We start from the raw sequence: 15,686 nt of genomic DNA on the forward strand, positions 1-15,686 counted from the left end.
AATACTAACATTGTATTTGCATTCCTTACCACCACACAACCTGCAAATTAACTTCTAGTGAATCCTGAATAAGGACTCTCAAGTCCCCTTGTACCTCTGATTTTTAAATTTTCTCCCCATTTTGAAAATATCCTATGCCTTTATTTCTTCTACCAAGATACACTTCATTACACTATATTCCATCAGCCACTTCTTCGGACACTCTCCTAATCTAAAGTCCTTCTGCAGATTCCCTGCTTCTTCAACACCTTCTGCCCCTCCAACAATCACTGTATCGTCCACAAACTTGGCCACAAGGCCATAAATTCCATCATCCAATTCACTGTCCTGTAACAGTCCTAACACCAACCTGCAGAACACCACTAGTCACAAGCAGCCGACCAGAAAAGGCCTTGTTTATTCTCTCTCTTTACCTCCTGCCAGTCAGCCAATCCTCCATCCATGCTAGTATCCCTTCTGTAATACCATGAGCTTTTATCTTGTTTAACAGTCTCATGTGCAGCGCTTTGTCAAAAGTGAAAAGCCCATCTAAGGTAAACAACATCCACTGACTCGCCATTATCTATCCTGCCTGCTACTTCCTCAAAGAACTCCAAAAGATTTATCAGGTAAGAATTCCATGCCAACTTTGGCCATTTTATCATGTGCCTCCAAGTACCCAGAAACCTCATCTTTAATAACGGACTTCAACATCTTACCAACTATTGAAGTCAGGCTAAATGGCCTATAATTTCCTGTCTTCTGCCTCCCTCCACTCTTAAAGAGTGGAGTGACATTTGCAATTTTCCAGTTCTCCCCATAAGCAATCCAGGATCTAGTGATTCTGGAAAGATTACTACTAATGCTTCCACAATCTCTTCTGCTACCTCTTTCAGAACCCTGGGTGTAGTCCATCTAGTCCAGGTGACTTATCTACCTTTACACCTTTCAGCGTCCCAAGCACCTTCTCCTTAGTAATAGCAACTACACTCACCTCTGTCCTGACAATCTTAAGTTTCCAGCACATTGCTGGTGTCTTCCACAGTGCAGACTGACACAAAGTACTTATTAAGTCCACCCGCCATCTCTTTGTGCCCATCACTACTTTCTAATGTCATTTTCCGGTGGTCCGATAAAAACGCTCTCACTTTCTTTTACTCTTTTTATATCTGAAAAATCTTTTGGTATCCTCTAATATTTTTAGCTAGCTTACCTTCATATTTCATCTTTTCTCTCATAATTTTTTTAGTTGCCTTCTGTTATCTTTTCAAAGCTTCCCAACGCTCTATCTTCCCACTCATTTTTGCTATATCGTATGCCCTCTCTTTGGCTTTTATATTGTCTTTGACCACTTGTCACCCAATGGTTCCCTTATACTCCCTTTAGAATACTTACTCATTTTGGGATGTATCTACCCTGTACCTCTGAATTACTCCCAGAAACTCCAGGCACTGCTGCTCTGCCGCCATCCACACTAGTGTGACCTTCCAATCTACTTCGGCCAGCTCCTCTCTCATATGTCTACAGTTCCCTTTACTCCATTGTAATACTGATGCATCTGTTTTTAGCTTCTCCCTCTCAAACCACAGGGATAATTCGATTATATTATGATCACCGCCTCTTAAAGGTTCCTTTACCTTAAACTCCCTAATCAAATCAACCAAGATGTCAAATTAAACAAATCCGATCTGTTTGCAAAATCTATTTCTCTCTATTCCAGCTTTTGCCATACCCCTCATTATATTATATACTTCTATCAGGTCATCCCTCAGCCTCGAGTACTCAGATAAAACAATCCAAGTTTGTGCAACCTTTCCTTACACCTATTACTGTCTGGTACTACCTTCATGACCCTCTTCTGCTCCTGTCTCAAAAGCCTCCATATCAGCTTGTCTTGTTGGAGGATAGTTCCATACTCAGTATTATCCTGGTGAATCTTCTCTGAATCACCTACAATTGAATCAATTCTTTCCTTAGATAATGGGACCAAAGCAATGGTGGACCTAATGTGGCATATGGATTGCAATTTTGCTGTTGTTACAAGTCTCTAAAAGCAATTCAGCCGTAAATTGTCAAAATGCTGCGACGGCAGTATGGGTGGAACCTCAGAATCCAACATCTGATATTTAATTTCCATAAACAGCCTGCAACAGTCAGGCCTCATGCACAACTGAACCCAGAGCTGCAAGTTGTGCTCATGCAGTATTCTGCTCATTACTTCTATGATATCCACATAGAACACCCACTATTCCATAAGGCCATTTGTATTTGCATCTCACCAGTCTTGTTTTTCATGTTTTGTGTACTTAAAATCTATCTTGGTCTGCTTTGCATTTCACTCCTATTTAATTCCTCCTGTTTCTACATAACTAATTGTTTTAATAGTATTTGCCTCCCCACCCCATACAGTTTGTTTCTCTTATCGCTCTTTCACTATTTTCTTAAATTCTTCTCCACATTAGCTCCACCAATACCAGCTATGACTTTTACACATTTATCTCACATTCACTAATTCAATACTTCAAACTATAATTTTCAGTCCGACTCATTCAATGCCTACACAAAACACAATCTAAAAGATGCTTTGTCACCATAGTTCCTAAATACAGAAAACAAACATACTGAGATTTCCACAGTGTCTCAGCAGACAGTCCTATATACAGAATTCACTAGCTCTAATATTATTTAATTACAGGACCTAGAACTCTTCTCCGTGGACAATGGACTAGTTTTCTCTTGAGTGAACTCTACAAAGACTTATCTACCTCAATCTTCATTTTAACAATTGTCCAGAGGAAACATCTCTAAATGTACTAAAACAATACAAGTAACCAAAACTAACTATAAACACAGGAATAAGTTGCTACTTTTTATGAAGAACAAATTTGATTATAGAAATTTGTAAATTCTAATGATTCTATGAAATCCATAAGTAAACATTCATGCCATACTATTTTAATTGCTTTTTCTCAGAATTGAACTTTTGCCTTAAGTTTACTGTCTTGTGTTAGTAGTTTAGAAAAAAACAAGTGTGAAGTTACTTAACTACATTTATTGAAATATTTAAGAATCAATAGGATGCAGCAACTTTCTCAATTGTAACAAATATCATTTTGCTCCAAATTTTCACTAGGTGCAAATCCAAGAAACATCTGTCCCTATGTACACTTTAATTTTAACTTAGAGCTATTAAGCACTTAGAATAAACAAATAGAAAACTAAGTATCAGAAACACACACAAAATGCTGGAGGAGCTTTTAGCAAGTCAGCTTCTATGGAGAGAAATAAACAGTTGACATTTTGGATTGAGACTCTTCATTAGGTCTAAATATCAGCAAGACTGGAGTTAATTGTTATATACATCATTTATATTTTTAAGACTATAAAATTTAAATACAACTATAAAACTATTTTCATCTCATCTACACTAAATATTATAACATGTGAGCTTTGAACTTTACTATTTTTTGCCACATTCTTATGGCACAGGAAATCAAAAATTCAAATCAAGCCAATAAAGGGAGCCAAGCTAGTTCCATTAGCCAGTGTTTGACTCATATCCCTCTCAATCTTTCCTATGCATTTACCCATGCAAAAGCCTTATAAATTTTGTTATTATATGTACCTCAACCGCTTCTTCTAGAAACTCATTCCATACATACATTCCATGAGAAGAAGTTGCCCTCAGGTTCCAATTAAATCTTCCCTTTCTTACAATAAACCTATGCCCTCAAGTTCTTGATTCCCCAACCCTGGGAAAAAAGACTATGCCTATCTATGCCCTCATGATTTTATACATCTCTTAAATCTCTTATACTCCATGGAATAAATTTCAAGCATGCCCAATCTCTCCCTATAACCCAGTCCCTCAAGTCCTGGAAAAATATGTGTAGATCTTTTATGCACTCTCTCAAGTTTATTGGCATCTTCCCTATAGCAGTGTGAGCAAAACACAACACAATACTCCAAGTGCAGCCTCACCAACACCATGTACAACTGCAGTATAACATCTTATCTTTAAAACTCAACATCCAGACTGATGTAGGACAATATGCCAAAAGACTTCTTCAACACCCTGTCTACCTGTGATGTCACTTTCAGGGGACTAAGCAATTGTACTCCTGGCTCCTCCAGTTCTAAAATAATCCCTAGAGCACTACCACCCTAGTTTGGCTTCCCAAAATGTAAGACCTCGCATTTACTGAATTCAACTTCTTTTGTAATCCTCAGCCCACTTTCCTCCTTGATCAAGATCCCACCATATTCCTGATAACCATCTTCACTATCCACAATACCACCTATTTTAACGTCAGCTGCAAACTTACTAATTAAACTTATACATTCTCATTCAAACAAATGGGCCAAGAACCGACCCGAGGCACACCATTAGTCATGGGCCTCCTGTCTGAAATTCAACCTTCCACCATCACCCATTGCTTCCTACCATCAAGGCAATCCAAATAGTTAGCTCTCCCTGGATTCCACGTGATCTGACCTTGCAGAATAATCTACAATACAGAACTTTATCAAAGACCTTGCTGAAGTCCACATTGACTACATCCACCACACTGCCCTTATCAGTCTTCTAGGTTATTTCTTCAAAAACTCAATAAAAATCCCAAGACAAGATCTCCCATGTACAAAGCCACATTGACTATCCCTAATCAACCCCTCTTTCCAAAACACATGCACATTTTATCCTTCAGAGTTTCTTCCAATAATCTAACTTTCCCCAATAATAGGCTTACTTGTCTATAGTTCCAAGGTTTTTCTTTGCCACCCATCTTAAACAAAGGCAAAAGATTAGCCACCCTCCCGTATTCTAGCAGCTCACCCATTGCCATCAATGATGGATATTTCTCAGCCAGGGCTCCAGCAATTTATTCTCTAGCTCCCCACAACAGTCTTGAATATACAGATCAGGCCTCAAAGACTTATCTAGCATCATATGTTTTAATATGCCAAGCACCTCCTCTACTGTAATGTAGTAATGCTATTCCTATTAACTTTCTTGAGCTCCCTAATCTTCATGTCTTTCTCCACAGTAAAAACATATGAGGAACACCCATTGAGGACCTCACCCATCTCCTGTGGTTTCATACATAGATGTCTATTTTGGTCTTGAAGAGACCCTATTCTCCCCCTAGTTACTCCCTTTCCCTTAATAAGCTTATAATATCTCCTTAACCTTCCCTACCACAGCTACACATCTCATGTCCCCCCCCCCACTTCCCCTCCTGCTTTCTTTCCCTATCATGAAACATGCAGAATGTTAGCATTTTAAGTACATAAGTAACCAGGAAGGCAATTAGACAATCAGAAGGCAAATAGAAAGATGCCATTGCTATATGATCATACTTCAAAGAAACTAAGTAAATTACAGTAAACCATGTCAGCATCCTAAAATTCTCAAGTTCCACAGTCTAAATTTAACGTAGAAATCCAATTCATGGAATGCCTCATTGAAAAGATTCATAACCCTGATGTTACAAATGCAATTATATAGATAAAAGACTGTAGTATCCAACTCATCCTACCTCTGGTGCAAACATAGTTTCATACAATGGATTGAATGTGACTTCCTTCAGGAATGGGTCAAGGTGAACTCCTGTCTCCACATCTTCCTAAAAATAAGGAAACATGGGATTAGGAATGGTCAGCAGCATTGTAGGATAAACATTTACCATATAAAGCTAAAATGTATAAACCATAAATGTGTTCAAGATGGGAAATGAACAGTGGCTCTGGGGATCTTGAGGTTATGCATGCCATCGCTTGTGATCTTGTAATGAGCAAGTCTGAAATTTAAAAAGTGAACTGGGCCTGTCAGAACTTTCTCCAGAGCTTGAGGTCATTTGAAGCACTTGGCAAGGACCAATAAAAGAAGCTAGGTTTAACCAAAGAAGCCACTGTGCAAGTGGAGAGTGGGACAGCATTAAGAGTGTGGAGGTGAGGCTTTGGCTCACATCAGTACCAATGACATAGGCAGGAAGGGTGACAAGGTCCTACAGAGTGAGTTCAAGGAATTTGGTGCGAAGTTAAAGGACAGGACATCCACAGTGGTGCCCATGCCATGTGCTAGTGAGGCCAGAAATAGGAAGATAACATAGTTCAACACACAGCTAAGGAGATGGTGCAGTAGAAAGGCCTTAAGATTTTTGGATTATTGAGCTTTCTTCCAGTGAAGATGGGACCTGTACAAACAGGTTTGCACCTGAGCTGGAGGGGAAGTAATATCCTTATAGGAAGGTTTGTGAGTGCTTCTCTGGAGGTTTAAACTAGAGTTGCAGGAGGGTGGGAACTACAGTGTTATGACAGCTAGTGAAGTGGTTATGGGAAAGCAGATATTACACCTACAAATAGACAGGAACTGAAAGGTTGAGCACGGTGGGACTAATGTTCTGAAGTGCAAAGAGTATTGAGGGAAAGACTAATGAGCTTAGAGCATGGTTTAGCGCTTGGAATTATGATATTGTTAATGTTTAATGTTTTAGGGTTCCTTTGATTTAGACATGACATGGGGGGGAATTAAATGGGGAGCAATGGCATTACTAGTCAGGGAAAATATCACAGCAGTGGCCAACAGAACAGACTGAAGGGCTTGTTTACAGAAGCCCTATGGGTGTAACTGAGGAATAAGAAAGAGATGACTATGTTATTGGAGTTATATTATGGACCACCCAATAGTCAACTGGATTTAGAGGAGCAAATTTGCAGAGAGATAGCAGACATTCACAGGAAAAATAAGATGATAGAACGTCGTTTTAACTTTCCACATATTGACTGGGATTCCCATACTGTAAAAGGACTGGATGAGATAGTTTGTCAAATGTGTTTAGGAAAGCTTCCTTAATCAATATACAGAGGTCCCATTTAGAGAGAGTGTGATACTGGATCTCCTTTTTGGGAATGAGACAAGGCAGGTGACAGAAGTATGTGTCGGGATCACTTTGAATCTGGTGATTATAATTCCATTAGTTTCAAGGTAATTATGGATAAGTATGGGACTGGTCCTCAGGTTGAGATTCCAAATTGGAGAAAGGACAATTTTGATGGCATCAGAAAGATTGTGGTGTAGATTTGGGATGGGTTGTTTCTAGTAAAGAGATGCTTGGTAAGTGGAAGGCCTTCAAAAGTGAAATATTGAGAGGACAAAGGTTTTATGTATCTCTTAGAATAAAAAGCAAGTCTAGCAGTTTTAGGTTTTCAAGAGGTATTGAGAAGAAGAAGGAAGTGTGTAGCAAGTACAGACAGCAAGGAACAAACAATGCACTTGAGATGCATAAGAAATACAAGAGAACACTGCTAAAAGAAAGCATAAGGTTGCTCTGGCAGACAAAAATGAAGGAGAATTCCAGGGCTTCTACAGATTTATTAAGAGCGAAAGGATAGCAAGGGACAAAACTGATCCACTTGAAGAGCAGTAGTCACAATTCATGGAGTGGAAAAAGATGGGGAGATTTTAAATGGATTTTTTAAAAATAGATCGGTATTTACTTGCGAGGTGGACAGAGTCTACAGAACTGAGGTGAAACAGTAATAAGGCCATGGATTGTATCTAGAAGAGAAAGGGCTTGATGTCTTGAGGCAAATTAGAGTGAATAAATCCCTAGGGCCTGATAAGGTGTCACATTGGTCTTGCAGGAGACCCTATCTCCTGACAGAAATTGCAGGGGCCCTATCAGAGGTACTTTAAATGTTTTTAACCATAGGTGAGGTGCCAGAGGACTGGAGGATAGCTAATGTTGATCCATTGGTCAAGAAAGGCTCTAAGTATAACTGGAAAATTATAGGCTGGTGAGCTGAAACTTAGTAGTGGGTAACTTATTGGAAGGTATTCTAAGGGACAGGATAGATGTCCTAATTAGGGATAGTCAACGCAGCCTTGTGCATGGTATGTTGTGCCTAACTAATTTTCCAATTGAATTTTTCGAGGAGGTTACCAGGAAAGTTGATTAAGGGTAAGGCAGTGGGTGTAGTCTACATGGAGCTTAGCAAGGCCATTGACAAACTCCTGCATAGAAAGCTTGTCCAGAAGACATTCTTGGCATTCAGTTTGAGGTAGTAAATGGTATTCAACACTGGCATAGTGGGAAAACCCAAAAAGATGGCTGCCTCTTTGAGTGGAGGCCTGAGACTAGAGGTGTGTTACAGTGATCATTGCTGGGTCCATGGCTGTTTGTCATCTATATTAATGAGTTGGATGATAAAGTGAAGATGTGGATTAGTAAATTTGTGGATAACACCAGAGTTAGGGACATAATAGACAGCGATCAAAGTTTGCAGCAACATCCGGACAAGTGAGCAAAAAAATTGGAGGATGATATTCAATACAGGTGTGAGGTGTTGTACTTGTGGAGGACAAAATAAGGTAGGAAGTAGTAGGGCATTAAGGAGTGTGATAGAACAAAGAGATCTGGGAACACAGATCCATAATTCTTCAAAAGTTGTATCACAGCAGATGGGTTATAAAGAGAGTTATAGGGAAAGGCTGGCTATGTCAGGACTTTATTCCCTGAAGCAAAGGAGAATAAGTGGAGATTTGAAAGAGGCATACAAAACTGTGAGGGGTAAATGCAACTAGCCTACTTTCCACTGAGGTTGGGTGAGACTACAACTAGAGGTCATATGTTAAGGGTGAAAGGTGAAATATTTAGGGGAACCTGAGTGGGGGGGGGGGGGGATCCTTCTTCACTCAGAAGGTGATGAGAATGTAGAATGAGCTGCAGTGGAAGCAGTGGATGTGGGTTTGATTGCAACATTTAAGAGAAATTTGGATGAGAGGGGTTATAATGGGCTATGGTTCAGGTGTAGGTCAATGGGATAAAGCAAAACAGCAGTTTGGCTTGGACTAGATGGGACGAAGGACCCATTTCTGTGCTGAAGTGGTCTATGACTCTACCCAAACACCTCAGTTTTGGACTCAACACTCCTGATGAATCTTCAATTAAAAAGCACAGCATATGATAACAAATATTTAGCAGAGTAACACTAAATTTATCAAAGAAAAGGTCAATAAGCGTTTTGTTAATTAAAAAGAAATTACATTCAGAAATATTTATAGCATTGAAATGAACTGTTTATCTTCTCAAGTATGAACTGGTCTTCTCCACATTAGAAAAATAAAGCTAATATAAACCCACACACTTATCTTAGTTATAAATTTTGCCTTATCATTAGTTTCCATCAGAAAATTCCACACGTTAATCCTTCACATTCTAGATTTTAGATTAAGATGTGAAAGAAACCAGAATACCTGCTAGAAATCCACTTGGTCACAAAAACAATGTGGACACAGATGGAATTCAATCTCCAGCGATATGAAAAAGCATCTACTACACTACCATGACACCACTTCAAATTACATGCAGCATTTTCCTTTTCTGTATGCCATTATAAACCTATTACTCATATCTTACCAAATACTTTTGAGTATCTGTATAAATCACAACAAAAATAACGTTCGTTATTGATCTATCTCTTATTTCCTCAAAGAATTCTCAGAATTGCATAAGCATGATCTATCTCTTGGAAATAAGTGCTCCAGTCTCAATTAGCTTGTCTATCTCTATGTCTCCATTATAGAGACTGAAATAATGTACCAGCAAAAGACTGAAAGAGCCACAGCTTCTTCCCTTCATTTTCAAAGGAAAACATTTATATCCATCTCCTATGTTTAACACTGAGAAAAGGTAATTGTTAGCTTTTTGCTGTTCTGCTTATTCTGTCTCTTGGCAGCATTTTGCCTTCACTGATAATTTTTGTATCAGTAGAAACGCTCTCCTGCTTTCATTTCCTTTGATATACATATAATTAATTATATTGTCAGTATTATTACTTAAAATTATTTTTGTTCTTATCCCTATATCAGTATCAGATTTAGTATCACTGGCATTATGTCATGAAATTTGTTGCTCTGTAGCAGTAGTACATTAAAAACTGTAAATTACAGTAAGAAAACATACACAAAAATTTAAATTAGAGCAAAAACAAAGAAAACAATATTGAGGAAGTGCACATGGGTCCATTGTCCATTTAGAAATCTGATGGTGGAAGGGAAGAAGATGTTTCTAAAATGTCGAGTGTGCCTGTACCTTCTCCTTGATGGTACTTCTCCTTCAATGAGAAGTGGGCATGTCCTGGGTGATGGAGGTCCTTAATGATGGGTGCCTTCTTTCTGAGGCATCACCTTTTGAAGATGGCCTCTATACCGGGAAGGCTAATACTCAAGATGGAGCTGATTGAGTTTGCAACTTTCTGCAGCTTTATCCGATACTGTGCAGTGGGCTCTCCATACCAGATAGTGAAGCAACCAGTTAAAATGCTCTCCATGGTCTCCTCAAACTCCTGATAGCCTCTGTCATGCCTTCTTTGTCATTGTGTCAATATGGGCCCAGGACAGATCTTCATAGAAGTTCACACTCAGGAACTTGAAACTGCTCGCCTTTTCTACTGCTGATCCCTCAATGAGGACTGGTGTGTGTCGCTTCGAGTTCCCCTTCCTGAAGTCCACAATCAATTCCTTGGTCTTACTGAAGCTGAGTTCAAGGCTGTTGTTGCAACACAAATTCCTTTCTCTAGTTTACCATTTACTCCTTACCAAAGACTCTACCCCAGCTTACTAATAATTAGCCATAATGTCACAATTAAGCACTTAACAGCATACTTAGAACCAATCTTTGGTTTCAATTTTTAATCTTGCCACCATCCCCTCACTTTACTTGTTAGTCCCAATGCATTTTTCACATCTCAGATGAGCTGTTCCACCCTCACTTTTACTGATACATGTTAAGAATCTATTATATAGAAGAGTAGGCTTTTGGCCTACTCAGCCAATAATATCATGACAGAGTTTTTACCTCCGGGCCATTCTGCAGAAAGAATCCCACAGAACAGTGGACAGCACAGGAAGAGACACTTCACCCACAATGTCAATGTGGGCCATGGTATCAATTTAAACTGTACATCTGGGAACATAAACTGAACATAAACATAATCTCCCAATTCCCTGTTTGTTGATCTATCTAAATGCCTCTTAAACATTGCTAATTCTGTCTGCTTCCATCACTTCCCCTGGCAGAAGCCCACCACTTTGTTAAAAACAAAAGTCTCACACTTTTTCTTTAAACTTTCCCCAATTACTTTAAAGATACTGTATGCCCTCTAGTCTTAGTTTGATAAAATACTATCAGGTCACCCCTGAGCCCCCAATGTTTGTTCTACTGCCCCGTACAGCTAATACTCCAGGCAATGTCTTGTTGAGTTTCTACTGCATACTCTCCAAAGTCTCCAGACCCTTCTTGTAATAGGCTGGCCAGAACCACACAAATACTCAAAATATGGTCTAACCAAAGCTTTATACAGCCGAAACATGACTTCGTAAGTTTTATACTCATCACCTCAACAAAGAAGACAAGTGTATCACACACACTTTTTAACACTGTTCCCACTTTCAAGGAGCTTTGGAATTGTACACCAAGATTGTTATAAACATCAATGCTCCTAAGCCTCCTGCAATTTGCTGCATACTTCCCTGTTACATTTGACCCCCTCACACTTCCCTGGATTAAACTCCATCGGCCATTTCTCTATCCATACTTTCAACTGGTCCACATCTTGCTGAACGTTTTGACATCTTCCTCACCATCCAAAGCTCAGTCTATTTTTTTCATCATGTGCAAATTTACTAATCAGCCTACCTACATTTTTGTCTAAATTATTCATATTTAATATATACAAGTCACAATAAGAGAGGTCTCAGCACTAATCCTTGCAGAGTATCAGTGGTCAAAGACCTCCAGCCCAGAATAACACCTTTCCACCACTACCCTGTTTTGTATGGCCAAGTCAATTTATTTTCTATCCAAACTACCAAGTCTCAATGGATTCCATATGTCTTCAACTTTGCCCTATATGCTTTGATTGCCTCTTTTTCAGCAAACTAATGGGTTTCCATGAAATATGAGACTTCAAGGTTGATCACACGTTTAGCCTAGCTTTCAATAAGCAATCACACTATACTCTGAGCCGCTGCTTCACTTTCAAGATCAAGTTCATGAGTATTTCATTCAACCATACACATATACAGTATATGGCTAAATGAAACATCATTCCTCTGGGACCAAGATGTACATATAGTCACACTCATCACATACATATAGTACATATCTGGCACATATAGTATAGTATATATAATCACAAAATAATATTAGCACAAGCCCCTGAGTGGCACAGCCTGGAGACTGATAGGTTGACATAAGGTGCACAATGCACGTTGATGAAAGACAGAAAATTTTACTGGCACTATTATAATAAAACAAGCAGTAGTATAAATAAGCATCACAGACAAATTACTGGAGGAAATCAGCAGGCAGCACCTATGGAAAAGAGTAAGCAGTTTACGTTTCAAGCCGAGACCCTTCATTAAGACCGGAAGAAGAAGGATGAGAAGTCAGTGTACGAAAGTTGGGGGGAGGGAAGCAAGAAGTAAAGGTGGTAGGTGGTCGGTGAAACCGGGAGGGGGAGAGGGCTGAAGTAAAGAGCTGGGAAGTTAATTGGTGAAAAAGATAAAGGGCTGGAGAAGGGGGAAATCTGATAGGAAAGGGTAGAAGACCATGGAAGAAATGGAAGAGGGAGCAGCACTAGAGGGAGGTGATGGGCAGGTAAGGAGATATGGTGAGAGAGGGAAATGGGAATGGGGAATGGTGAAGGAGAGAGAGGGGCAATTACTAGAAGTTCAAGAAATTGATGTTCATGCCATCAGGTCAGAGGCTACCCAGACGGAATATAAATTAGCTTAAATGGTATGGTATTGCAGAGTAATATAAATATGTGAACAACAGCAATAAAAGATTTAAAATGACTAATGCAGGTTGAGAGTGTGTCCATGAGTTGAGGAAGCAGTGGGGTAGCAGGACATTCAGACAGGGTGTACATGTGTGCTGGGTGGCAGCAGGATGTTAAGAAGTCAACAGCCTGTGGAAAGAAGTTGTTACACAGCCAGATACAGTGGTGTTGGAAAGCTTGTGAACCCTCTATTTCTGCATAAATATGGCCTAAAATGTGATCAGATCTTCATGCAAATCCTAAATCTAGATAAAGAGAACCCAGTTAAATAAACAGCACAAAACAGGTTATACTTGTTTATATAGTTATTGAGAAAATGATCCGATATTACATGTATTTTTGGAAAAAGTATGTGAACCTTTGCTTTTGGTAACTGGTGCAAACCCCTTGTACAGCAATAACTTCAACCAAATGTTTTCGGTAACCATTGATCAGTCCTGATTAGAGGAATTTTGGGCCATTCCTCCTTACAAAACTGCTTCAGCTCTGGGATATTGGTGGGCTTCCTTGCACGAACTGCTTCGACTTTGACGCGACCATTCTAAAACATGGATTTTCTTTTTTTTTAAACCATTCTGACATTGATTTACTCTGGTCTTTCGGATCACTGTCTTGTTGTATTATCCAACTTCAATTAAGCTTCAGTTGACAGACTGCTACGCTGACATTCTCCTGTAAAATGTCTTGATACAATTTTGAATTCTTTGTTCCCTCAACAATTTTAAGCTGTCCAGGCCCTGAGGCAACAAAGCAGCCCAAAACCATGATGCTCCTTCCACCATTCTTCACAGTTCAGATGAGGTTTTGGTATTGCAATGTCCTTTCTCCTCCAAACACTGCAATATACATTTCTGCCACAAAGTTAAAATTTTGTCTCATCTGTCCACAGAACATTGTCCCAGAAGCATTGTAGAAGACCCAGGTGGCCTTTTGCAAACTTGAGACCTACAGCAATTTTTATTTTAGAGAGCAGTGGTTTCCTCCGTGGTGTCCTTCCAGGAACATCATTCTTGTTCAGTGTTTTTCTCATAGCGGGCACATGAACAGAGACTTCAGGAAGTTCGAGAGATTTCTGCGGGTCGTTTTGTTACCCTTGGGTTCTTTTTCACCTCCTTCAGCATTGCACATTGTGCTCTTGGTGTGATCTTTGCAGGATGCCCGTTCCTAGGGAGAGTAGCAACAGTATGAAGTTTCCTCCATTTGTAGACAATTTCTCTTGCTGTAAACTGATGAACGCTCAGGTCTTTAGAAATGCTTTTGTAGCCTTTTCCAGCTTCACAGATCTCTTACATTCTTCTAAGGTACTCTGAAAGTTGTTTTGATCAAAGCATGCACATAAACAGATCTTTCTTGAGAAGAGCAAGCTCTGTCAGTAGCCTGATTTTCAGTGTCTTTTTATATAGGACAGGGCACCTCTACAACCTACACCTCCAATCTGATCTCATTGACTGAAACACCTGACTCCAAATAGCTTTTGTAGATTACATTACCCCAAAGGTTCACATACTTTTTCCAGCAAATACATGTAATATTGGATCATTTTTCTCAATAAATAAATTAATGTTTTTGTGTTATTTACTTAATTGGGTTCTCTTTATTTGGTTTTAGGATTTACATGAAGATCTGATCACATTTTAGGTCATACTTATGCAGAAATAGAGAAAATTCTAAAGGGTTCACAAACATTCTAGCACCACTGTAGTTTTGGTTTTAATCCTGCAGTACCTTCTGCCTGACAGCAGGAGTTCGAAAAGACTGTGGGGAGGATGGAAGGGTCTTTGACAATGCTGGAGACACAGCGCCTGCAGTGCCTATGGGGCACCATGGTAGTGTAGCGGTTAGCACATTATTACAGCTCGGGGAGTCAGAGTTCGCAGCTCAATTCCAGTGTCCTCTGTAAGAAAGTGTGTACATTCTTCCTGTGAAGTGCATACGTTTCCTTTGATCTCCAGTTTCCTCCCACGGTCCAAAGACATACCGATTAGTAGGTTAATTGGTCATTTTAAACTGTTCCATGATCAGGCTAGGGTTAAATCGGTGGGTTGTTGGACAGGATTGTTATCCCTAAAGTAAAAAATAAATGTCCTGAATGGGGGGAGAGGGGGAGAAAGAAAAACCCCAATGATATTTTCAGGGTCTTGCAATCTGTTGCATTGCAATTACTATATCTCCTCCCTATATGCTATTTCATCACTGTTACTGACAAGGCCAACCATCAGCGAAGTTAATGATCTGGTTATAACTGGACTTGGCAGTACAATCATGCATTAGCAGTGTTAACAGCAACAGGCTGAGCACACAGAGCCTGAACGAACCAGGAGATTAGCAGGCTGCTGAGGGCTGGATCTGTAGCATTCAAGACCAGTGAACAACTATACAATAGGTCCAGGCATGACCTATGGAAGGCTATTTTAAGAGCAAAAGAAAAACAATTCTGATTGAAGTTAGAGATGGAATCGAATGCATGTCAGCTTTGGCAGGGTTTGCAGACTATTGCTTCCTACAAGGCAAAATCTAACATCATGAATGGCTGTGATGCTTCACTCCCAGATGAATCCAATGCCTTTTATGCACGTTTGAAAAAGGAATAAAACTACATCTGTGTGAACCCCTGCAGCATCTGGTGCCCCTGTGACCTCTGTCTCAGAGGCCGACACAGACATTTTTCATGAGGGTGAAATTTCAAAACCTGTGCCAACCAACTAGCAGGAATGTGCAAAGACTTCTTCAATCTCTGCAGTCAAAGGTTCCCACCTGCTTCAAAAAGGTGAAATCACACCAGTGCCCCAGAAGAGCAAGGCAAGATGCCTTAATAACTATTGACCAGTAGCACTCACATCTGCTGTGAAATACTTTGACAG

The 15,686-nt window shown here is 39.6% G+C and overlaps 1 protein-coding gene across 1 annotated transcript in view; it reads right to left on the reverse strand.

The window, feature by feature from the left end:
• cdc40 (cell division cycle 40 homolog (S. cerevisiae)) overlaps positions 1 to 15,686 on the reverse strand; it is a 124,944-nt gene that overhangs the window by 107,182 nt on the left and 2,076 nt on the right. Inside the window, exon 2 of the mRNA XM_059982946.1 lies at positions 5,517 to 5,603. Coding sequence (XP_059838929.1) covers positions 5,517 to 5,603 — 87 coding nt within the window. The remainder of the gene's footprint in view (positions 1 to 5,516; positions 5,604 to 15,686) is intronic.

Source organism: Hypanus sabinus, chromosome 10, assembly GCF_030144855.1.
Source record: "Hypanus sabinus isolate sHypSab1 chromosome 10, sHypSab1.hap1, whole genome shotgun sequence".
NCBI classification, from domain to species: Eukaryota; Metazoa; Chordata; class Chondrichthyes; order Myliobatiformes; family Dasyatidae; genus Hypanus; species Hypanus sabinus.